The sequence below is a fragment of the Electrona antarctica genome, assembly GCF_951216825.1.
Source record: "Electrona antarctica genome assembly, chromosome: 16".
Classification (NCBI taxonomy): domain Eukaryota; kingdom Metazoa; phylum Chordata; class Actinopteri; order Myctophiformes; family Myctophidae; genus Electrona; species Electrona antarctica.
The window spans coordinates 23,506,176-23,530,673 of NC_136797.1; the positions used below are offsets into that span (position 1 = coordinate 23,506,176).

The 24,498-nt window shown below is 42.1% G+C and overlaps 1 protein-coding gene across 2 annotated transcripts; it reads left to right on the plus strand.

Moving 5' to 3' along the window:
* The first annotated feature begins 1,471 nt into the window (after positions 1 to 1,471).
* On the plus strand, positions 1,472 to 24,223 carry prkaa1 (protein kinase, AMP-activated, alpha 1 catalytic subunit). 2 transcript variants are annotated; one of them, XR_013791973.1, is made up of 10 exons: positions 1,472 to 1,661; positions 5,992 to 6,133; positions 11,076 to 11,169; positions 14,318 to 14,462; positions 14,900 to 14,987; positions 15,465 to 15,689; positions 15,991 to 16,504; positions 18,821 to 18,947; positions 19,521 to 21,471; positions 21,543 to 24,223. XR_013791973.1 is itself a non-coding variant. In XM_079525063.1 (9 exons), the coding sequence occupies exons 1-9, from the start codon at positions 1,562 to 1,564 to the stop codon at positions 19,889 to 19,891; spliced, it is 1,806 nt and encodes a 601-aa protein (XP_079381189.1). In that variant the 5' UTR covers positions 1,472 to 1,561; the 3' UTR covers positions 19,892 to 24,223. The 2 variants fall into 2 exon arrangements, 1 of the variants encoding a protein (XP_079381189.1); XM_079525063.1 differs by having other exon boundaries at positions 19,521 to 24,223.
* The last annotated feature ends 275 nt before the right edge of the window (positions 24,224 to 24,498 follow it).

Here is a 24,498-nt window from a genome sequence, read left to right on the forward strand (position 1 = left end):
TACTCTGCTCTCTACACTACAGCCTACCTTCAAGAGTGACTTGAAGACCGGACACGGGTACCTCCCACTCTGCCTTCCATGGGGTTGCCATGTCCTCTTATTATAAGCGATTCTGAGCTTGTTTATCTGCAAATAATACAGTTGCGGCCTCGGGGCTTGTTTCCAAAGTGTAGTTGCTTACTTGCTTACTGTCTCCGCCAGAGTGAAAGTCATGGCCGAGATTCTGTCATTCTATCTGTCATTCTGTCTGTGTACAGCTAATCTCCGGCACCTTTGGCTTGATGGCAGTGAAAGACTGCATGATGCATCCAGAATAGACAGTCACTTCACAAAGATGCAAGATGTCGCGAGCGGCAGGAGTCTCTTCCTGGTTTTTAGACAGCTGGTGGATGGAAATTTAGCTCCACCCGTAGCGTGGGCAAAGCGTTTCCGTTTTTTTGGCCGACGTTGAAAGTTGCAGCGTGGGTGGAGCTTGGTGGGATTCATAATCACGCGTCATGGACCCCCACATTAATATGTAACCAGTAAGACGAGGTCACGTGCACGCATCCGCCTGGGTGGCGGCAGACTGCTGGACGAGCGCTGGTGCTTTGGCATGGGGGGTCAGATCAACATATGGAATTAATTCTGTACTGGCCATATATGGAGCGTGTCTTGAGTGTACAGGGTTTGATGAGGTCAGATCAACATATGGAATGTCAGAACAGGTCAGCTCCATGTATGGTGGATATCTAAGTGTGACAGCGGGGGCAGTGTCTTGAGTGTACAGGGTTTGATGAGTGCCCAGGCAGGGCCGGGCCTTAATTTTCGGGCCTGTTGAGAACTTGGCTGCCAGGCGCGGCTGCACTAATAACTTTGGGGCAGGCCCGTCTAGAGTTTAAATGGACAGGTATCAGTCAAAAGGGAGACATCGAAGAGGAAGGATGGATGGGGAAGGATCAACATATGGAATGTCAGAACAGGTCAGCTCCATATATGGAGATCTAAGGGTTTGAGGTTTAAGGTCAGATGTACAGTTGCTGGCCAATATTGATGACATCAGCCTGATGTCATCAATATTAAGCCCATATGACATCAGGGATCTCCATATATGGGCTTAATATTGATGACAGGGGATCTCATCCCTGATGATGTCACGAGGCATGACTGGGGGTGACCAACCAAACAACTGACTGACGGGAAATGCATGATTTCATAGTAAATGCGACCTGCAGTCTCAACTATCCAAGGAGGACCCCACACCTGAACATATATTTGTGCCAAGGACCCCCGTTACCGTACCAGTGTTTCAAAAACAAATATTATATATATTTTAAAATAGCAGATCTACAAGCTTTTCAAATATCTTAAGCATATACAGAATCCAGGTAGTTTTATAAAGTGCTCATGTGGCCTATAAAGTTACTTCTTTTGGGTTTGTTTTCATGGACCTGGTTGCTTATTTCTCGCTCACACTGACACAATCTGGCAACACGGCTGCCTTCCTTGTAGCAGAGCACTTCTTCCATTCCACCCGCAGCTAGCTAGCTAGCTCCACGGGAAGGCCACTGCGGGACCAACCATGGCGACGATGGAGAAGAAGAAACACGAAGGCCAAGTTAAAATCGGCCATTACATTCTCGGAGACACACTTGGCGTGGGGACCTTTGGGAAGGTGAAAGGTACGTGGGTGAAATGTTGTGTCGCTGTGCGTGGAGGGAGGAGGGGGGTGGGACAAAGGTTGGAACTGTGCTAACCCAGTGAAGCTATGCTTGTCAAGCTAACTTTTCACAACGCAACATCAACACACTTGTTGGCCCGACTGTCTGTCTGTCTGCAGCTAACTCACATTTACAACCGTCGTGGCGTTTTACAACTCGCGCGTGCGACTTCCAACCACCGCTAACTGTTGTGTAAATGCGTGTAGAACGCCTTATTGACAAGTGTTTTACTGTTATTGATTTGGTTGGAGGGCTATCGCCTAGCTATAGCTAACGAGCGTGAAGTCCACTTTTGCAGGAGCGCCACCAGGAAGCAAAGTGACTGTTGTTAACTGAACTGGAGCTCCATTGACTGTTACTAACTATAGCTAACTGAAATGGACCTCCATTGACTGTTACTAACTATTGCTAACTGAAATGGACCTCCATTGACTGTTACTAACTATTGCTGACTGAAATGAACCTCCATTGACTGTTACTAACTAATGCTGACTGCAATGGAACCCCATTGACTGTTACTAACTAATGCTGACTGAAATGGAGCCCCATTGACTGTTACTAACTAATGCTAACTGAAATGGAGCCCCATTGACAGTTAGTAACTATTCCGAACTGAAATGGAGCTCCATTGACTGTTACTAACTAATGCTGACTGAAATGGACCCCCGTTGACTGTTACGAACCACATTGACTGTTACTAACTAATGCTGACTAAAATGGAGCCCCATTGACTGTTACTAACTATTCCTAACTGAAATGGAGCCCCATTGACAGTAACTATTCCGAACTGAAATGGAGCTCCATTGACTGTTACTAACTAATGCTGACTGAAATGGACCCCCGTTGACTGTTACGAACCACATTGACTGTTACTAACTAATGCTGACTAAAATGGAGCCCCATTGACTGTTACTAACTATTCCTAACTGAAATGGAGCTCCATTGACTGTTACTAACTAATGCTAACTGAAATGGAGCCCCATTGACTGTTACTAACTAATGCTGACTGAAATGGAGCCCCATTGACTTTTACTAACTAATGCTGACTGAAATGGAGCCCCATTGACTGTTACTAACTAATGCTAACTGAAATGGAGCCCCATTGACTGTTACTAACTAATGCTAACTGAAATGGAGCCCCATTGAATGTTACTAACTAATGCGGACTGAAATGGAGCCCCATTGACTGTTACTAACGAATGCTAACTGAAATTGAGCCCCATTGACTGTTACTAACTAATGCTGACTGAAATGGAGCCCCATTGACTGTTACTAACTAATGCTGACTGAAATGGACCCCCATTGACTGTTACGAACCACATTGACTGTTACTAACTAATGCTAACTGAAATGGAGCTCCATTGACTGTTACTAACTAATGCTGACTGAAATGGAGCCCCATTGACTGTTACTTACTAATGCTGACTGAAATTGAGCCCCATTGACTGTTACTAACTAATGCTAACTGAAATGGAGCTCCATTGACTGTTAATAACTAATGCTGACTGAAATGGAGCCCCATTGACTGTTGCTATTATTACCATTGCTTGGTTACTAAGTAGTAACCAAGGGAACTCCATTCGTCCTGTTTCATTATCTCTGGAAGATATATACAGCAAATACATACTTGAAATAATTTTTGTTGTGTGCACTGAATCTATAATCTATGAAAGTTAAACTGTTTGAATGGAATTCTGGAAATAAACAACTTTTCCATGATATTCTAATTTGTTTTTGAAAGATGCTGTATGCATCATGACTTGTCTGGGACCAGCTAGACCTCTATGGTTATGTGTCATTTGCACTGATCAGGGGCATATTCATTCATATTCATTGTGTGGGTGGGTGGGAGAGTGGGTGGCTGGACCTGGACCTGGACCTATCAGTGGTTATGCCGGGGTTTAATTTGGCTTGAACTTGACTGCCGCCCAACCCAGTCCAGGGGGGCGGCACCACTCACCCCTTTATGTCAACAAACTGACTGGTGTCATCTTCCCGAATCGGTGAAAGTGATTCTTAACATTCGTAATTTAAAAGGACCCCCAGTTTCATATGCATTTGGCCACAGCACGGACCCCCCATTTGATTCGATTTTGACTGAATCTATTCCACACTGTAAAGAAACCTCAATGTTAACTTGAGTTGAAGACCTGTAGGGTACAATTACAATACATTAGATTCCTTCCTATTCCTATACTTCCTATCAATCATTTAGCTGGGGACCCTCTTTAGCCACTTCAGTGTTTCATTTGTACGTTTGCCTGGCTTACGAATGGCATTCCTTTTGCCAGACAGTGTTCCTTGGAAAACAAAAGCCTAATTTATACTGTCTGCTGTTGGGCAAGTCATGGCTTATAGCTTAACTCACAGATCCACGGCTTAGCTCCCACAGTATAAATGCATGTTTCATTTATTTATTTACCCCATATTATTTATAGATTCTAATGAGTTAATAATCAATAAAATCTATTCCGAGATTACCACAAACAGAGCAATTGCCATTGCTCATTGACAACGGAAGTTTGGGTTAATATTTTACCATCAGTTAAAAAAAAGAAAAAAAGAAATGTACACGGTATTGTGCATGCATTGCAAGCTTAGTGTTTCTTGCTTTGTGTCCAGATTGATTTACAGTTGCCAGTTCTGTTTAACGGGGGATTTTCAGATTGGCTGGCTCTGGATTGTTTTTTGCTGTCTGTGTTCAACGGTGGTCAAGCTTCTGTGGTTCTCCTTGAGCTGCTGCGGTTGCTTTATTTGATTGGGCTATAGCCTATATTTATCTCTGTATATCTTGGTTGCACGGCATGTTTTCTATGTGCACTCTAGTCCAGGACTCCACAGTTTGATATCTACTACCTATGTTCCCCAGGTTCTATGTTCCCCACCATGCAAAAAAGGTTCTTTGTTCCCCACTTAGAATAAACCTAACCCAGTAATTCTAGTATGACTAAAAGTATTTTAGCAACTTAGTCTTAGTGTTACGTTTAGTAGCAAATTCTGATTTAAGCTTTTTAACAATCCATTGAACTTTAGGCCTGCCTAGGCTACTTAAACTATCTAGTCTTAGCCAACAAAAAATGAACACTGGCATAAAATAAAATAAAACATAATTGCTCAGACTCTTCAACAAAGATGGCAAAAACAAACATTCTTTGTTCTGTACTTGTATACAATTGTATAGTACAAAACACTGAAGTCCTTAAACCAGAAACCTAACGCTAACCCTAAACCCTAAAGGTAAGTGGGGAACATAGAACCATGGGGAACATAGGGATGACCCCATCTACTAGTCCATGGGCCCCATTTGATGATTTTAAATATCTGGGACTGGGAACCAATCTAAACTGTAACATCTTCTGCATTAGGCCATGGAGCCCCATTTGATCTTTTTAATCACTGGGATCCAATCCAATCTACATTTCTAAAATCCTCAGTGTTTACTGTTTATTTAACTCTTAAGACTGCACGGATGGAACCAAACGTGACTGTGTTATGTAAAGGGTCCATTTGGGTCCCCTGGTGGCCCCCGGACCCGACGTTTGAGATAGGGGTGGGGCAGGGCGAAATGGAAAAATATAATATTAATATCACAACATTGTTTTCATACGTTTTTTAGGGTTATATTGTTCAAGTTACTTAACCGTACAACCACCTACAAGGTAACTAAAAGAGTATTTATTTAGACCAAAATTAGGCTAACGAAACTGTCGTTAAAGGACCACTTCACCACTTTTCAACCTATCTTCATTTAATAGGTCCTCACTAATAATCATGATAAAATGGCACGATTTCTTTCTACTCAGTCTGTGTCTCATAGGAGGGCTGTGGGCAGTTTAGAAACCGTCTTCCAGTGACATCATCATTAGGATTTTTAAACAAGATTTCTTTTACAAATGTTTAGATTTTCATTATCGTGAGAACGATGGCTTCCATTTTCGCATCGCAACTTTTCAGGACTAGAAAGCCTGCAGTTTCTATTAGCTTGTATTCCCCATCGATGATGTCACTGGAAGACGGTTTCTGAACTGCCCACAGCCCTCCTATGAGACACAGACCGAGTAGAAGAAAAAAGCGCCATTTTTTGGACCGATTTATATGAAGATAGGTTGAAAAGTGGTGAAGTGGTCCTTTAAGTATAAATTAAGGTATAGAACTGCAAATCATAGATTGTGCACTCACTGTATCACGATATCTCTGATGAATATCGTATCACAATACGATATTTATCACCATATCGCTAGTTTGAGATTGAGAGCCAGTGGTCTAGTAATTCTTGGAACTTTTCCCGCAGTGGGCCTGCATGAGTTGACCAAGCACCAAGTGGCAGTGAAGATCCTGAACAGGCAGAAGATCCGCAGTCTGGACGTGGTGGGAAAGATCCGCCGGGAGATCCAGAACCTCAAGCTTTTCAGACACCCTCACATAATTAAACTGTAAGTCCTCCATTCACTCACAGCCTTGTTTACAGGGGCCTTATTTGCCCCTGTAATCCCCCTGCTGACACATTGGTGCCCACTTACTGAGCTATTTCGAGGTCATAATGGTGTATTTTGTGGTTGACCCAGTCTCTTCTGTCTAAAATCTCTTGCACTTTCTCCATTATTTGTTTTTCATTATTGTTAATCTCCTCGGATGATGACCTCTGGTGTTTGCAATAGTGCTTTAAGGGCAGATTTTTGTTTTTCTTTCCAAAACGTGACTAGCATTTCCTTTTCCTTTTTTTTTAATCTGTTGCACCAGACCTGGGGCAAATAACATAATACAAAGCTGACTTTATGAACCAAAATAAAATGTAACTGGAATCAGACCCCCAATTTAAGATTCAAGAGATTCAAGAATTTATTTGCCATGTCAACAAGTTGATAGGAATTTGTCTTGGTTCATACTCAACATATACAGACAACCATAGATACAAAAACAAAAAGGACAATACAATTCAATACAAAAACCAGCAGCATAGGGAATTACATTCAGTTTTTAAAGTGCAATATGCATATTGCTACATACATACATCTAGTTCAGATGTTTAATGGCTACGAGGTAAGTGCTATCTCTGAAGCGAGATGTTGAGCTCTTGATGCTTCTATATCTCCTGCCTGATTTAACTACAGGTATGATAATACATATTGGACTTGCCTTGTAACATTGTGTTCAAAATTAAACGGTGGATCACACAGGACTGCCAAGACCGTTGCCACATACGGTATAGGGCAGGGGTGCCCAAAAGGTAGATTGCGATCTACCAGTAGATCACAAAGGCTGTGCGGGTAGATCACAGCATGGCATGGTCCTAAACATATATTTAATTTAAATATAAAAAAAACCTTTTTGGAATCTGACATTTGTTGTCAGTAGCATTACAAAGTTATATACAAAAACACCCTACCAATTCCATTTTCCCTCTTATTTCCCCATTCCAAGTGTCTTTGTGTTATGTCTTGCTATATGTAACGCCAGCGACGCTATTCAAAGCCCCCTCAGGTACATTTTTAAACACATTTCAGCAATGGGATCATATTTATTCTGGTGGGTAGATCTTGTTGAGCTGGTCATTTTGAAAGTGGCTCTCAAGTTAAAGTGTGGGCACCCCTGGTATAGGGTATGCGCATGCATAAAGTCAATGGCAAATGGAGTGGCAAAGTGAGTTTAAATTGGTGTAAAAAGGAATCCAAGGTGAAAAAGGTTCAAATAATCTATTGATGAGCACGGAAAATAAATAACAGGACCTACGCGTTTGGACCAAAAGGTCTTTGCCAGGGTCTCACTGACAGGTTTATCACACTGTCGGCTGGTATGTGGACTTCACGTCTGCTATACAATACCAGTGGTTCTGAAACTTTTTTGAGGGGCGCTAGCCTCTCCTATGCACAGCTTTGTGTGTATGAGCACGGAATGTGATGATTTGATTGGCTGAGCAAGCACGGAATTTGATGTACTATGATGTACGATGAGAGCGCCCCTCACTTCACATGAGTGTGATTTTTTTATTTCAAGGATCACTAACTCTGAGTGTACAAATGTAACCAAATTATGGACCCATTCTCGCAAAAACCTGTAAGGGTCCATTTGGAACACCCTATTAAGAATCGTTAACGGGAACCGCAAAGGAATCAAATCGTTAAAATCCCAAAGGACCTCAAACCTAGTCTTAACGGAGTCCCAGCCTGGCAGTCATAGAGATGGATGGATGGATGGATGGATAGAATCGATGCACCGAATATTTGGCCGCAGAAAATCTTCGGCAGAAAATGGCTAAAAATGCATTTTCGACCTATTCGGTTTCGGCTCGAATAGGCAGAAAATATGTCACCGAATAGTGTATGCAATTAATGCATTCAAAAGAGCTGAATAAATGTTTTATGGACCCATAATAGTGATTATTATTTAAGTTAAGTTTTGCCATAACCATTTCTTTTTGCCATAAATCAGGTAGCTTTAAGGTACGGCCATGACAGCAATGGAAGGAAAAAAGCTATATAACATTAATCATATTCGGATATTCGGTATTTGGTTTTCGGCCAACTGTTTCCTATATTCGGTATTCGGTTTCGGCCAAGAAATTCCCTTTCGGTGCATCCCTAGAATAGATACTTATACTTTATTATTACATGGCTTGGTTGAATGCTTGATTCTGATTGGTCAATCGCTTAATTCAGCGGTGAGTTATCTCATGATAATGACCGCTCCGCTGTATAATGACCGCTGCCTAATCAAACCCTCTGAGCACCACCAGCTGCGTGGCTGCGCCCCGCTTGATTTACTGCCGTTTCCAACATAACAGCCATGTAAACACACACACACTAGTGACACACAATGTAATTTACAGCTAAACATTGCTCTTAAAAATGTTTTTGAAAACATTTGAGCGAGAAATAGACGAAGCAGGACTCGAAAATGGATTCTATTTGATCAACTCACTTCTTTGTTTTCTGACAGTGCTGCAGCCCTGCAGCTGGGCAGACGCAGCCAGCGCGAACTTATGGAATACTTTTTTTGTTGTGTTTTGGGTCAATGTATTAATTTATGTTAGTTAGCCATGTAATAAGCGGGATAATATCTGGCTAGGTGGTCATTGTCGGGATATAATTCACCTTCAGGGAGTGTAACCACCTCGGCTTCGCCTCGGTGGTTAAACTCCCTGTCGGTGAATTATCTCCCGACAATGACCACCTAGCCAGATATTATCCCTTACTTAATCCTGAAGGAAATGATGTTCAATGTGCAGTGTGGCTGAAGTCGTGGTATGACGATAGTCACCATATCCGATATGTAACCCCTACAAACATGTTGTGAATACACGAGCGGTCATTGGTCGTCATGTGTTGACAGAAACGGCCGTTGTGTACTTTGTGGCCTGAAGTGCAGTGTGTGTGTGTGTGTGTGTGTGATCAATTGCAGTCGTCATTCACATTGTGAACAGCTCAGTGGCCTTGTGGTTAGAGTGTTCGCCCTGAGACTGGGAGGTCGGGGTTCAATCCCCTGCCGGGGTCATACCAAAGACTCTAAAAAGTGCCTCCCTGCTTGACACTCAGCATCAAGGGTTGGTTTGGGGGTATACGTCCCTGCGACATACTAGCGTCATGTCCAGGGGGTGTACTTGTACATCAAGCTGCCTCACGCTACAGAAACAGGAGATAGGCTCCTGCCCTATGGGCCTCATGGCTCGGCAAGGCTACTTACTATTCACATTGTGAAGGCTCGTAGTGTACTCCTAGATGAATATTTGTTCAGTGTTTTATTGGCATAATGCTGCGCTGTCTCATCTGTTGTGCAGGCTGGCTATTTTAGACATTTGGTTGAAATTAGCCCGTGTTGGTTTGAGGTCAGCGGAGTGCAGACTTGTCAGATTAGCTTAGTCGCATTTGGAATGTCAGCGGTTGTAATGGGCAGAAATGTCACTTGTGCTCCACACGCCGATGCAAAGGTTATTCATCCTTTGCGATTAACCAAAAACTATGCTGACGTTTTACGTTCACTTAAATGACTGTATAGCCCAATTTATACTTTGTCCGACTCCTAAGACAGCACAGTGTGGTTGGCTGTAAAAGGCAGATCTAGAAGCTCACGGTGCATAGCATCCATGATGTGTTGTGAGCTTGAGGTTTACAATTTCCGGGCACTGTCGGACAAAGTGTAAATTGGGCATATATATATATATATTGCTCCATCACTTATTTATTAACATTGTGATTGTATAACATTTCTCCTTGCCCTGCTCGAAGATGTTAATGTTCACTTTTTATTAACTCCCATGTCTTCCATGTTGAAGACTGTGACCTTGGTGGAGCTAGACACTGTACAGAACTCCAATCTTAGAAGTTGGTTGATTAGAAAACCTGATTTAACACGGGTCAGACTGGTTTAATTAAATCTGTCCTTGTTTGAACTAAAAACTCATTATTCTGTGGCGGTACTGTTTGTTTGTTTGTAACCTAGAATCTGAGAAAGCTTAACCCATTTTGACCTGAGGACGATTCTACAAATGCCTTCTAAATCCTGACAGTTTTCTGAAAAACCCTATGTTTCTATGTCAGCTGTGTGCTCAAACATTTTCATGTCAAGGACCCCCAAAAATATATGAAATTGGCCACCGACCCCCATCTGAAAATATGTTGTTCCAGGAACCCAAGCAAAGATTTGAGTTAAAAACGTTCTCTCTGAAAGAATATATATTCAAAGATTTGCTCCACATTTTCACGATTTTTTAAAAATAGCTAAAGCATAACATAATGCTTTAAAACACCAAAAGGGGTTCCCACCCTGTATGCTGTGAACGGAACGCGAGTTTTTTTTTCCTAGGATGGCTGCGGGATTCAAGGAATTTGGAGCGCTGTGATTGGTTGTCAGTGGAGTAGGAAGCGCTGGGCTGTCGGAACAGCTACAAAAGTTACTAAACTACAGCAAAGCACAGGGAACTGGAGATGTTAACACCCCAGGGGTGAGTGGCATATGTAGCAACACACATGAACGCGGCGCGTGTGTGCATGCGTGCAGCCTACTGTAGTAGCAAAAAAGTAACGTTAGCCTAGCACGTAGCAACACACATGAATGCTGCGTGCGTGCATGAACGCGGTGCGCGTGCGTGCACGTGTAGTGTGTGCATGAACGCGGTGTGTGTGAGACTGGGTCAGTGTGTTCTAACCAGGAGTTTAGTAATGTTAGGCTGCACTGGGAATTCCACTTCAAGATGTTTTAAAAAAACAAAGTCTACAGTACAGCAACTATAACAATAAATGTGTAGTTGCACCACTCGGTTCACACGGGTGTGATTTTTTATTTTGACTTGAATCATGATAAGATTTTAACTTGATTTGCAAAGAGTAGTGTCTGTGGTGAGATGTGCGGCTCATCATGTGATGTGTTTTATCTCCGCAGGTATCAGGTGATCAGCACCCCTACAGATATCTTCATGGTGATGGAATATGTCTCAGGAGGAGAGCTCTTTGACTACATCTGCAAGAATGGAAAGGTAAATACCAGCGCCACATAGATGAGAGTTGTGACACTTCATGGCGCCTCCTCTACATAGACTTCAACATGAACATTACAGAGACTTTAGTTGTCACTGTACAATACTTTAAAACAGTTGTCATGTTGCACACATTGCAAATTGCTGATATTTGCGCTGCACCTCGTTGAAAACAATGTATTTCAACTCTCCTTCAATGGCTCTGGGTAATACACCTAGAGCTGCAACCGATGATTATTAGTAATCCGTTTCCGTTGGGGAAAATGTAGATTATCTGATATGTTTCATATTCATGTTTGATCGCAGATCTCATCGACAACTTATGAACTTGTAGATCTGCTTTTTTCTTTATTTGTCATGCAAAGAAGCATTTAAGTTAAATATTACTTTTTTTTTTACCACTCAAACCCTGGTTATACACATGCTGTAAGAGGGGAGGTTGTGTCATATAGTGAAACTGTACTCAATAAATACCAACATAATCATAAAGCCAAGGAAGGATAACGTCTTCAAGTCGATTCAAGTCACAACAAGACAAACTTAAGACGGCCTTAGACGAATAACCCATTTAGGCCTGACGTCGGAAAAACGTTCGCCCTGAAAGAATATATATTCAAAGATTTGTGCCGCATTTTTACGATTTTCTTTTCAAAAATAGCAGACCTACAAGCTCATAGCGCGCCACTCGGTGGCGCGCTATGAGCTTGTAGATCTGCTATTTTTCAATAGCTAAATTATAACATAATGTTAAAACACATTCCACCCAAAATATATTTGCACCCGCTGATATTGGAAATCGCCCGAAAAATGGACCATATAGTCAAAACGTTTTGCCTCAGTATGTACTGATATAAAATATATAACCAAAAACGTGAACGAGATGTTACATCGGCATGTCGATTATCGATATATGGACTCCAATGGACCACCTTAAAAAACTACAGAACTCTACCACCAAAAAAATATCTATACCAGTGAAATTTTCGGAGTATTTACCATACACTCTTAAATATTGACGAGGGACTGTCACCAGCTCGGAGTATTTACCATACACTTTTAAATATTGACGAGGGACTGTCACCAGCTCGGAGTATTTACCATACACTTTTAAATATTGACGAGGGACTGTCACCAGCTCGGAGTATTTACATTTAACAAAAACTAATCATCCTATTTTACGGATTGTATCACAACACTTTCTTACCTTAAAAGACGTGGTCACCTGCCCATCCAACACCTCCAAGTCCACGGAACGGCACGTCACTGCGTTTGAGTAGCGCGTATTTGCCTTGCTGCAGCTGATTCAATGAAAAAAGAGTGTGCGGACGGACAGAATGACACGACCCTGCTCACAGCGCCATAAATGTAGTGGGAACCTTAACTCATAATCAAAGTGTAATGAAGTCGAAGTCCAGAACCAAATAAAGGGTTAAAAGTGTTGGTAACACAATCACGGGTTTAATCAAGAGCGCTCCTGGAGACTGCCATCCACACGAATGTATCATGACATCTCCCAATCACAGGTTGACACCCTCTCTTATACAGTTCGAGAGTTCTCAAAATAAGAAACACATGGTTGGAAAAGAACAGGACACTCATTTAACACATGACTTTATATGGTCTTTTCCAGTCTGCTAGAATTCACACAAATAGGCTTTTGACTGCTGGTAACAGGTGGAAGATGGCTTCCTGTTCTACCTCTGTGAGCAATTGCCTTACATGGATTGAAATGTCATTTTCCCATTACACCGCCCAAAATGGGTTAAAGACATTAAGGCCTTACCTGACATGGTCTTACCTAGTGTAACATTGACAAACGGCAAGGACAGAATTAATTTGCATTGTGTGCAATTATGCATCTCAACTTTCAAGTCTGCAAGTTGCTGAAATAAACAAATAAAATACATTTTCACAACCCGATCCGACCTGATGTCAGTAAAAAAAAAAACTGCCGTTATTTTCAGTGGAGAAAAACGATACGCTTTTTCGTGAGGCAATGGATGAGATGCGAGTCATCCCTCACAGTGGCATCAACGGATTTAAATCTGCTATTGTCTAAATAGACAATACAACAATCTTTAGGAATTAGGTGCTTTGTGAAATAAATGTGCAGCATGTCTCTGTACATTTATAAAGTCCACTGACAGGTTTTCAAATTGTGTTGTGCTTGTTGTGACTTCTTGTGAGCTTGTACATCTGCTATTTACACTAGTGCCTGAGACTGGAATGCAGCCAAGTATGACAATAATTACTTGCAGAGAAAGTCACCATGCATTTAATTTCTCAGTCGCCAGGACTGATTTCAGTCATTTGTATTCATTATAGAAGACAGCAAGTCTTCTATGGAAGTGTGTTGCACAGCGAAAGTAGGCAATCTACAAGCTTTCAATGCTACTTCCGGTTATTATTTTTTGATTATAGCATGTGAGGTGATCAAACTAGCAAATTATGTATATAGCGGGCATCTTCCATAAAACTCTAATGGCCTTAGATATATTTAATAAAGGCAAAGGTTAAAGCCAATCTGATTTAATCACCTTGTTGGTAGTATGTAGAACAGTGGGAACAATATAACAAACGTCATACTTTTACATATTATTCTGTTAATTGTTTAGGAAACAGCGAACAGTTAATGAGGGGGGAGCTCCTTTCATACCCTTTCACAAATCGCACATTAGTCTTGTTGGCCATAGAAAGATTTACAGTCGTGTAGATTGTATTTAGTCCAGCACACACTATGCACTAGGGCATTCACTTCTAGTCATTTTTACTAGTTGACTAGTCGACTAGTAAACTAGTAAACTAGTCTACTAGTAAACTAGCAGACTAGTCGACTAGTTGTTTAACTACCTATTATGTAAAAAAAAAAAAATGTTTTGTCGTTTTTTAATAAATATTTGTACATAATTAAAAACTGTGTACATTGGTGACTATAACTATAATCTACCTGATCTTGAGGCCTACAAAAAAAAAAATATTTTTTTCATTTTTTTTTCTTATCAACTAGTCAACTAGTACCAACAAGGTCGACTAGTGGATTTACTAGTCGACTAGTTAGTTGCTTAATGCCCTACTATGCACTGGCAGTGGGTGATTTTCTCATCCATTGTTACATGACATTGATACGTTTGTTTCTCTGCTACGACAGCTTGACGAGAAGGAGAGCCGTCGGCTGTTTCAGCAGATCATCTCGGCGGTGGACTACTGCCACCGACACATGGTCGTGCACCGAGATCTCAAACCAGAGAATGTCCTGCTCGATGCCCAGATGAACGCCAAGATTGCAGACTTTGGCAAGTCCCGCCGACTTTGGCAAATGGACCTGTGAGAGGGGGTTCCATTTGGTTCCATTTGTACACTCTCACAGAGTTGTGGTGGTCCTTGAAATTAACCCATTTTGACCTGAGATCAGATTCTAAAAATGTCTTCTACATCCTGACAGTTTTCTGAAAAAGCTATGTTTCTATGTCAGTCGTTCTGGGATTTTTCAAAAATAGCAGACCTACAAGCTCGTAGCGCGCCACTCGGTGGCGCGCTATGAGCTTGTAGATCTGCTATTTTTCAATAGCTAAAGCATAACATAATGCTAACACCAAAAGGGGTTCCCGCCCAAAAGGGGTTAAAAGTTCCCCCAAGCTATCTGACTTTTGAGTCTCACCCTTCTTTATTGTGGTCACGGGACATTATAAGATGACTAACGTCGTGTAATGTGTTGTATAATGTTGTGCAGGTTTATCAAACATGATGTCGGATGGAGAGTTCTTGCGAACCAGCTGTGGTTCTCCGAATTATGCTGCTCCAGAGGTCATCTCGGGAAGGTAATGTTCTTCTTTTTTTTAATTCACTATATTGAATAAAACGGGCTATTGCAGGGCCATCAAACCAATCGTCTATATGTGTGCAGGACCATGTACTACTTCTCTTTGTTCTTTTCAACCAGTTCTCGAGCGTCTCAGTACATCTGCCATGACTACATCCTGACAGAAAACTGTCAGGATGTAGAAGACATTTTTAGAATCTGATCTCAGGTCAAAATGGCTTTAACCCATTTTGGGCGGGAACCCCTTTTGGTGTTTTAAACATTATGTTATAATTTAGCTATTGAAAAATAGCAGATCTACAAGCTCATAGCACGCCACTCGGTGGCGCGCTACGAACTTGTAGGTCTGCTATTTTTGAAAAATCGTTAAAATGTGCCTCAAATCTTTCAGAAAATTGTCATGATTTAGAAAACTTTTTTTTTTAAATTTCGACGTCAGGCCTGAATGGGTTAATGTGAACAATGTCTCCACTAGGCTCTACGCCGGTCCAGAAGTGGATATATGGAGCAGTGGCGTGATCCTCTATGCCTTGCTGTGTGGGACGCTCCCGTTTGACGACGACCACGTGCCAACCCTCTTCAAAAAGATCTGCGACGGCATCTTCTTCACGCCGCAGTACCTGAACCCCAGCGTCATCAGTCTCCTTAAACACATGTTGCAGGTGGACCCCATGAAAAGAGCCACCATCAGAGAGATCCGGTCAGTGTGATCCTATTCAATTTTGATCATTATTGATGGTCATTTTTATGAACGACTTGCAATGCAATAAAAGTACAATATATATTCTTTTTATAATCTGCAAAATGTAGCAGTTTGATTAACCATTTAAACATGTCTCATCTTGTAGATATATTAACTGTTGCAACCCCCAACATTTTCAAAACTTCTTCTAGATTCCAAATGTGAATTCAGTATAGTGTAACTCCTAACATTTGCTAGTCCTGGCCCGCTATTTACTCGTGTCATTATTAAGAGCTTGCTCTATCTTTTCGTCCCGCAGGGAGGACGAATGGTTCAAAGAGGACCAGCCCAAGTACCTCTTCCCCGAGGACCCTTCGTACACCAACAACGTCATCGACGACGAGGCCTTGAAGGAGGTCTGCGATAAGTTTGAATGCACCGAAGAGGAGGTGCTAACCTGCCTGTACAGCCGCAACCACCAGGACCCGCTGGCCGTCGCCTACCACCTCATCATAGACAACCGCCGCATCATGAACGAAGCCAAGGACTTCTACCTGGCCTCCAGCCCGCCCGACTCCTTCCTGGACGACCAGCACCTAACCGCCTCCGCCGCCGCCATCGCCATCAAGCCCCACCCCGAACGCGTGCCCTTCCTGTTTGCGGAGACCCCTCCGAGGCCACGCCACACGCTGGACGAGCTGAACCCCCAGAAGGCCAAGCACTCGGGCGTCAGACGGGCCAAGTGGCACCTCGGCATCCGCAGTCAGAGTAGACCCAACGACATCATGTCGGAAGTGTGCCGTGCCATGAAGCAGCTGGACTACGAATGGAAGGTGAGATCGGTTGATACAGTTGGGTGCCACCGATATTGTCCCTTATCATTTGACCCATTTAGGCCTGACCTCAAAATAAAAAAAAATCCTTCTAAATCCTCCAGTTTTCTGAAATAAATATTTTCACGATTTTTCAAAAATAGCAGACCTACAAGCTCGTAACGCGCCACTCGGTGGCGCGCTATGAGCTTGTAGATCTGCTATTTTTCAATAGCTAAATTATAACATAATGTTTAAAACACCAAAAGGGGTTCCCGCCCAAAATGGGTTAACTGTCCTTTTGCGCAGATCACGCAAACCTCAGCAAAAAGAAAAGGACAATATCGATGGCCTCCAACTGTACTTGGCCGCGTATTGTGTCACACACTGAAAATAGCCAGTCCACAAGCTCACAATGTGTCACTTTGTGACATGATGTAAGCTTGTTGACGTGTGTGTGTGTGTGTGTGTGTGTGTGTGTGTGTGTGTGTGTGTGTGTGTGTGTGTGTGTGTGTGTGTGTGTGTGTGTGTGTGTGTGTGTGTGTGTGTGTGTGTGTGTGTGTGTGTGTGTGTGTGTGTGTGTGTGTGTGTGTGTGTGTGTGTGTGTGTGTGTCACTGCCACATAGCAGTATAAACAAGTAAGACGCGTAAACACGGGAAGCGGATGAAGCTGTTGTGGCAGTCTGACACACACACACCTGTATCCCAATTTCAGTTCGTATTGGTTTGCTCCCAATCTTTTGCCCTCTGGTGGCGGGTGGGTGGTGTTACAGCGTGACACACACACGCAGACAGTTTTGGCCATCTTCTATAGTTAGTGCTTACTTCGTTCGCAATAATTAAGTACTGTAGCTGCCTCAATGGACAAAAAGTAAATATTGGTTGTTGGTCCTGTTTTGTCACAGGTATAATTCCACCTGACCTAGAATGGATGTTGTCATTGCTCGTTATCGTCCATAGTCTTTAGATAACAAGTGAACTTACTAGAGTGTGCGTTGGCCCACATATTTGAATTAGCTTGTGATGGACAATTTACAAGGGAAATGCATTTCCTGTTTTGCATTTATCCATGACAGGAAGTAGCCATTAACCCATTTAAGCCTGACCTCGAAATTTAAAAAAATCTTCTAAATCCTCCGGTTTTCTAAAATAAATATTTTCACGATTTAAAAAAAATAGCAGATCTAGTGGCGCGCTATGAGCTTGTAGATCTGCTATTTTTCAACAGCTAAATTATAACATAATGTTTAAAACACCAAAAGGGGGTTCCCGCCCAAAATGGGTTAAGTTTGTGTCTGGGGTAACGAGATGAAGTGGCTTTGCAATTTTAGGTGACCCCCATTTTAATATGCATTAGGCCACGTCCTCATTTGGTACGATGTGTATTTGTGGCACCCTAAAAAAAACACTGTGAAATCCTCCAGTGTGATTATACAAATAGAATCAAATAGACTGTGACAATAGTCAACAGGTTTTCATTTGTATAAACCTGTACAAACGAGTTACACACCTGTACATCGTTTAGCTGGTGACGTGACCCCATGGAATGGGGTCATTGGCTGACATTGTGGCCCTTGTGTGAAGTTGCTGCCACTTGAGCATGTCGCCTGTCAAGCTGATACACATTGTCATTATTTGTTTTCACACTGTCTGACAATTCATTGGCCTACCTTGTCACGTATCACATACTGTAAATAGACCAAGTTTATATATTGTGCATTGGCAATTTGGCAAATACACAAATAATATTCTTGGTTTCTCTCTCTACTTCTGATATGATACCAACTTCAAGGCTCTGTGGGTTTTCATGAATGTTCATAATGTTTGTGTTGACTCTTAGGTTGTGAATCCCTACCCCGACAGGGTGACTAAATCCCAATGCGAAGCGGAGAGATTTAATCACCTTGACAAGGTTTATTTCTAAACAATGACCCGCTCGCCGTCAATTATCCCGCTTATTACACGGCTATTTAATAAATAAAAAGATTGACCCAAAATTAACACAAAGTATTTCCTTTTCTTAAGTTAATGAAAGTATTCCATTCAATTATGCCAGGTGTGACCGTCCATACAGTGCGGTGTTGAACAAGAATACATTTTGGTTACTGCATTGTCAATTTCTCACCTTACATGCTCTCCAAAAATATTCTTGAGATCAATGTTTTTAGCTGTAAATTGTGACAGAGTTCTGTTTATTGAGCTCGGCGGTCATTATCCAGAAATAAAACACGCGCCGAATTCAGTGACCAATCGGCATCAAGCATTCAACCAAGCCGTGTTATAATGGTTCATAATGTGTGTGTGTATGTGTGTGTGTGTGTGTGTGTTGACTCTCAGGTTGTGAATCCGTACCACATGCGTGTGAGGAGGAAGAACCCCATCACTAGCTTGCAAGCCAAGATGAGCCTTCAGCTCTACCAGGTGGACAGCAGAACATACCTCCTGGACTTTCGTAGTATAGATGGTAGGCTGAAGCTACGCTTGATGATCTGTCATTTAACCCATTTTGACCTGAGATCAGATTCTAAAAATGTCTTCTACATCCTGACAGTTTTCTGAAAAAGCTATGTTTCTATGTCAGTCGTTCTTCGATTTTTCAAAAATAGCAGACCTACAAGCTCGTAGCGTGCCACTCGGTGGCGCGCTATGAGCTTGTAGATCTGCTATTTTTCAATAGCTAAAGCACAACATAATGCTAACACCAAAAGGGGTTAAGATTTTCACAAAGCATTATACAGAAGTTTTCAAATTAAATAAAGGGGGCATACATGTTTAATTTATAGGGTGTTTGGGTCCCGGGGAGATGCCAAAATTCTCTTTTGGGTCCTGACCAAAAACGTTTGGGAACTCCCCCTTGTTATTAAATGTAACAAAGATGTGATTATTTGCTTTGGCAAAAATTTGTACCCGAGTGACTGAGTTGCTTTCATGTTATTGTGTACTTTTTTTTTCAATGGAGCACTTTAAGATTTGCTTCAAGTATAAAGTGTGTAACAAATGTATTATTTATGACCTAACGTCTCTCTCTGTTTTTCAGATGATATGCTAGAGACTAAATCTGGGACAGCTACCCCGCACCGCTCTGGTTCAGTGGGAAACAACCGTGCCTCCATTAAGAACGATGGGGACGGGGAAGAAGGAAAGGGGGACGCCCCAGGCATCGCCACCCCAGGCATTGCCGCCCCAGGCATCGCCACCCCAGGCATCGCCACCCCAGGCATCGCCACCCCAGGCATCGCCACCCCTGTACATCCCGCCAAGGCCGCAGAAGGCTCCATAGCGTCGTCTTTGACCTCGTCCGTAGACTCGACTGGTGGGGGGGACAACGCCCCGTACCCCCGGCCGGGTAGCCACACCATAGAGTTCTTCGAGATGTGTGCAAATCTTATCAAACTACTCGCACGATAGCTCGCAAACACAATCGCTAGCCTTTGTTTTCCTCTCTGAGTGTCTTTATAAGCAATAAGCATGCAACTGATTCATGGCTCAGGTTCATCTCCGAGCACGGGATGAGATGGTTGTTGCCATGGCACTGATGCAAGGTTGGGCATTCCTCCTTAAGCTGCTGGGATGTATACGAAGCCGGCTGGCTGGGGGATGTCAAGAGGAGTTTGGGGGGTTAAGGGGTTCTAGCGAACGGCAAGCTCCTTCGATATTGACAGAATAACTTTTACGAGAAGGTTTTACATTTTCACGATCAATATTTCTAGCGGATGAAACACCTCCCCGATTTGATCACGTCCCACAAATAATAACGTACATTATTAAGTTTTGAGTGATTACACTGAATTTTCTGTACTGTGGTCAGTGAGCGCCACTGTTCATCTCAGTACAGAGAACAAAAAAAACAAACAAGTTTTGGCCTGCAGTCACAAAGAAGGAAGCCACAGTTTGAGGTTAGTGTACGGACGTTGGTGGCCTCACGGTAAAGGATGCAGGACGCACTTTTGCACATTTTTCTTTCTTGTTCTTGCTGCTCTGTTTTCCTCTCATTAAGGGCTTGACATGGCTTTGTTGCATGCCGTGCCGCACACCGCCAATAGCTGCTCTGCTAGGGCTAGCCTATATATCGATTGTTACATCGATATCGTGTTTATGACACTAGACATCGTCTGGCTTGGTTACTGGTACAATAAGTAATACCAGTAAGATTTCTATGTTGTACTGCAGGGGTTTTCAGCTGATTGTGAACGATAGAGGCATGCAGGGACTACCCGTCCTGACCAAGAATCAACCCAGGGACCACTTGTCGGCTGGTGATGTGGGTTAAGATTAGGGTCCGTCTTGAGTTGCACAGAGTATACTGTATATTATTTGCTATAGTGGTGGACAGGGACAGGGAGTCTCAAATGTTTTGTCTCCAAGCCGGCCTCAACCTATAGTCCTATACTTATTCAATGTATTATTGAACTTGAAGTACTTTTGGAATTGGAGCACAAGCCTCCTCAAATGACAGTCGTATCACACAGATACCAACTATTAATAATACCCAAGTCCCCCCCCCCCCCCCCCCCCTTTGAAATAACCTTCACTTCCGTACATTGCTGAATGCATTTTCAGGGACCACATGCAATATCTCCACGGGCCACCAGTTGAAAACCTCTGTTCTCCAGCTATTTTGAAATTAAAAGATCAGACTTAACACTTTAAGACAAGTGACAAAGAAAAGAAGAACACGTATTGCAGTATTTTTTACGATTAGTTATTCGTCCCCTTTCCTCTTAGGGTGACCAAATAAAACAAAAAAATTACATTCTCAAAAATGGAGCCAAAAACACTGAATAGTGCAAAATACTATGAACATTATCCAGAATTCTGCCGTTGTACGGCATTGCACAAATGCATTTGAACAAAACTAAATGGACAACAAATTCCAAATAAAAGCTTGGGAGGGGGAGGGGAGAGAGACGTTATCGTGATACTAGATTCTTGTCGCTATTATCTACGCCATTTTGGGCGGGAACCCCTTTTGGTGTTTTAAGCATTATGTTATAATTTAGCTATTGAAAAATAGCAGATCTACAAGCTCATAGCGCGCCACCGAGTGGCGCGCTACGAGCTTGTAGGTCTGCTATTTTTGAAAAATCGTGGAGAAAAAAATAAATAATAATTTGGCGACCCCCCCCCGAGGGGTCGCGACCCACGGGTTGAGAACCCCTGATCTAGGGCTTGTAGATCAGCTGTTTCCGGTGTGCGACACGACGTGCGGTCAAGTATAACTCAGGCTTTCGAGACCAGAGGAAGCAGTGCAGACGTCACTCTCAGGGCCCTGCACTGGCTTTTAATGAGCGTCGTCACGTCGATGACGGCGATGCCCATTGGACTCTGAAGAAGTGCAATGACCCCCCCCCCCGTAATTCTCTCCACTGTCAGGGGGAAAAGAAGAGTGCATTGTCAGAATTGTTTTTCCTTTTGTGAATTTGATTGAGTTTTTAAAGACGAGAGTTCCATGGTTTTTTTTTTGTTGTCATTGTTGTAAAGATTTGTCTGAATTTGTCTGTCCCCTACATTTTTTTATATATATATATATATATAAAGAATTGAATATATTTATCAGTGCTTTAAGTGGGGGTAGTGAACGTTATATTGGAAACAGAATTATGAACATATTTCCCCCCCCCCACCGCCTGCGTTAAGGACTATTGCTGGATGATCGTGCTTTTTTGTTACTGCGTTTCAAATCATTATCACATTTGTGTTTAATTTAACCACAATTATTCTGATATCCTTGATTGTCTCTTTTCAGATGAAAGTTAACATTCACTACTCACAAGAGTTGTGTCGTGTCAGAATTATGTCATGACATTATTATTACTCGGTTGCATTACTTTTATCTGCATTGTTCAGATTAATAGGAAATTTAGGAGCATTGGTGAATGACATGCCTTCTGCCTACATTGAAGTTTGTTTGTTCCTGCCATGTTCAGTTTTTACCCGCCAATCCATAACGAATATCTGGGGCTCAGGAGTCAGGACCAATTTCAAGGTGATTAGTAGCTACGTAGACAATGCGTTTTTGGCAAGGAATAGCCTACATCGTCGTTACAAATGCTATGGATGTGCTGGTTCATTTTTGTATTTTTAAGGGGGTATTTTTGTCCTCATTCCCTTGAGGGACAACTTTAGATGAAGGTTTACATAATTTAAACCTGAAATACCCTTGGAGAAGTGTTTTTTATTTTTACACAATCTGAGTTGTAATTCCCATCCCCAATCTGTTATCCAGATGATTAGATGTTTAACTCTTAAGTAGTCTGTCATTTGGCTGCCTTGTTATCAGTAGGCCTACTGTTAGTATTCTGGTCTGACAAACAATTGGCACCTCCTTGCAATTGTTGATGAATTACATTCTGGGAATTAGTTACTGTAGTTTAATGAAGGCACTATCACAACGATGCATGTTCTTAGTCAGTGGTTCTCGAAGTGGGGTCCAGGGACCCTCTGGGGTCATCGAAGGGGTTCCATAGGGTCCCCAGAAAATGGTTTCATATAGCATCAAAATCAGTTCAACCACTTCAACAGGCTTTTTGAAAGTAGCTGATCTTACAAGCTCACAACACGTCGCGATGCAATGCACTCTGTGAGCTTGTAGATTGACGATTGTCCAAAACTCTTGGAAGAGAAATCGGAACAATTTGGACTATTTTTGAAACATTTTCACAACATTAATCTTGTACAGGGTCGCTGTGCAAGAGAGACATGGATACGTTTGAGAACCACTGATTCTAGTGTTAGTTGTCCTGCCCTGTCTACTCGGTCCAAAAACCCTTCAAATTGATCCAAATCAAAGCTTTCTGGGGTATTGTTCAAGATTCGGAGGCATGGAACGGTTGTAATCGGGTCAATTTAATGAATGTCTGCAGCAGATCTAGTCTAGAAATGAGAACCCTATCTCGGTACAAATCTGGTCATTTGAGTCGGTGAGATGAATTAAAACAGATTTGTACGACGTAGTTTGATGCATGCATGGTATTTAATGAGTGTTGATAACTAAATGGGAAATAAAGTTGTATGGATACATTTCTTACAGAAATATTTGAGACTGAACGGCATAATTTCTGTCCCCGCCATTTATAGCTTTTAGCAGTTGCTGAAGACGAGGGTGTCCGTGCTTTTGTAATTCACAGAAATTATTTGTCAAAAATGCAAGGGGAGCCAGAAATTGTGATCATGAGTAGCTGTTACAGCTGTCCTGTCTGGGACCATTTATGACTGAAATCTTATGGATCAATATTTGACCAATTGGTTTTTACTGTGTGGTCTTTGAAATACTATATTGATCATGGCAAAGAAACACTTAAAAAAATATTAGCAGGACTTTGACCACATAAAGCTTTCGCAGAAAGTGGCAGATCGACGAACTCGCTGTGCGTCGACAGTGACGTTGTGAGCTTGTTAATCTATTTTCATCCGAACCTTTTCCCATGAAAACGAATCTGAAAAAAATTGTATAGAGCCATGAGGGTCTACCATATAGGGTTTCATTTTATTTTTTGGTATGTGTGAAACCATGATGTTTAAACAACTTCTGGTATTACGAGTGGCTAGTCCTTAAAGTGGACCATTTATAGGACATTTTATTTTAACAGTCTGAACTGCTTCTAAAGAAACATTGTTCTATTTTTGTTTGGTGTGTAAAGGGACCCTATTACCAAGAATTACCTATCATGTAAATTTCAATGGACAGTGTTGAAATCATTTATATACACAACTGCCTAATAAACAGCTACATTGCACACATTTCAGTGATGTTGTAGACCTATTGCTTTTCTCTTGTGGCCTGGTAAACGCATGCGTCTTGTCTAGCCCAATCGATGGGTGGGAGTTTTGTAGAAAATCACAGAGACTGATTGGATCTTCCACTTTTTGGTTTCTGCAAAACGCCCACCCAGCGCTTAAGGCCAGGCCGGTCTGCACTGCAGAAGACACGTGATAATGTGAATTCACACGGCCGGGATGTTTTTACCAGGCAATTTTCTTGTATCTGTGATCTGCTTTCATATGTACAGGGAGAG

Excerpts from the sequence above, each read along its gene's own strand:
- prkaa1 (XM_079525063.1), top strand. The coding sequence starts at position 1,562 with ATGGCGACGATGGAGAAGAAGAAACACGAAGGCCAAGTTAAAATCGGC. Across the intron at positions 11,170-14,317 it reads ACATCTGCAAGAATGGAAAG|CTTGACGAGAAGGAGAGCCG; the intron begins GTAAATACCAGC and ends CTGCTACGACAG. Across the intron at positions 18,948-19,520 it reads GGACTTTCGTAGTATAGATG|ATGATATGCTAGAGACTAAA; the intron begins GTAGGCTGAAGC and ends TCTGTTTTTCAG.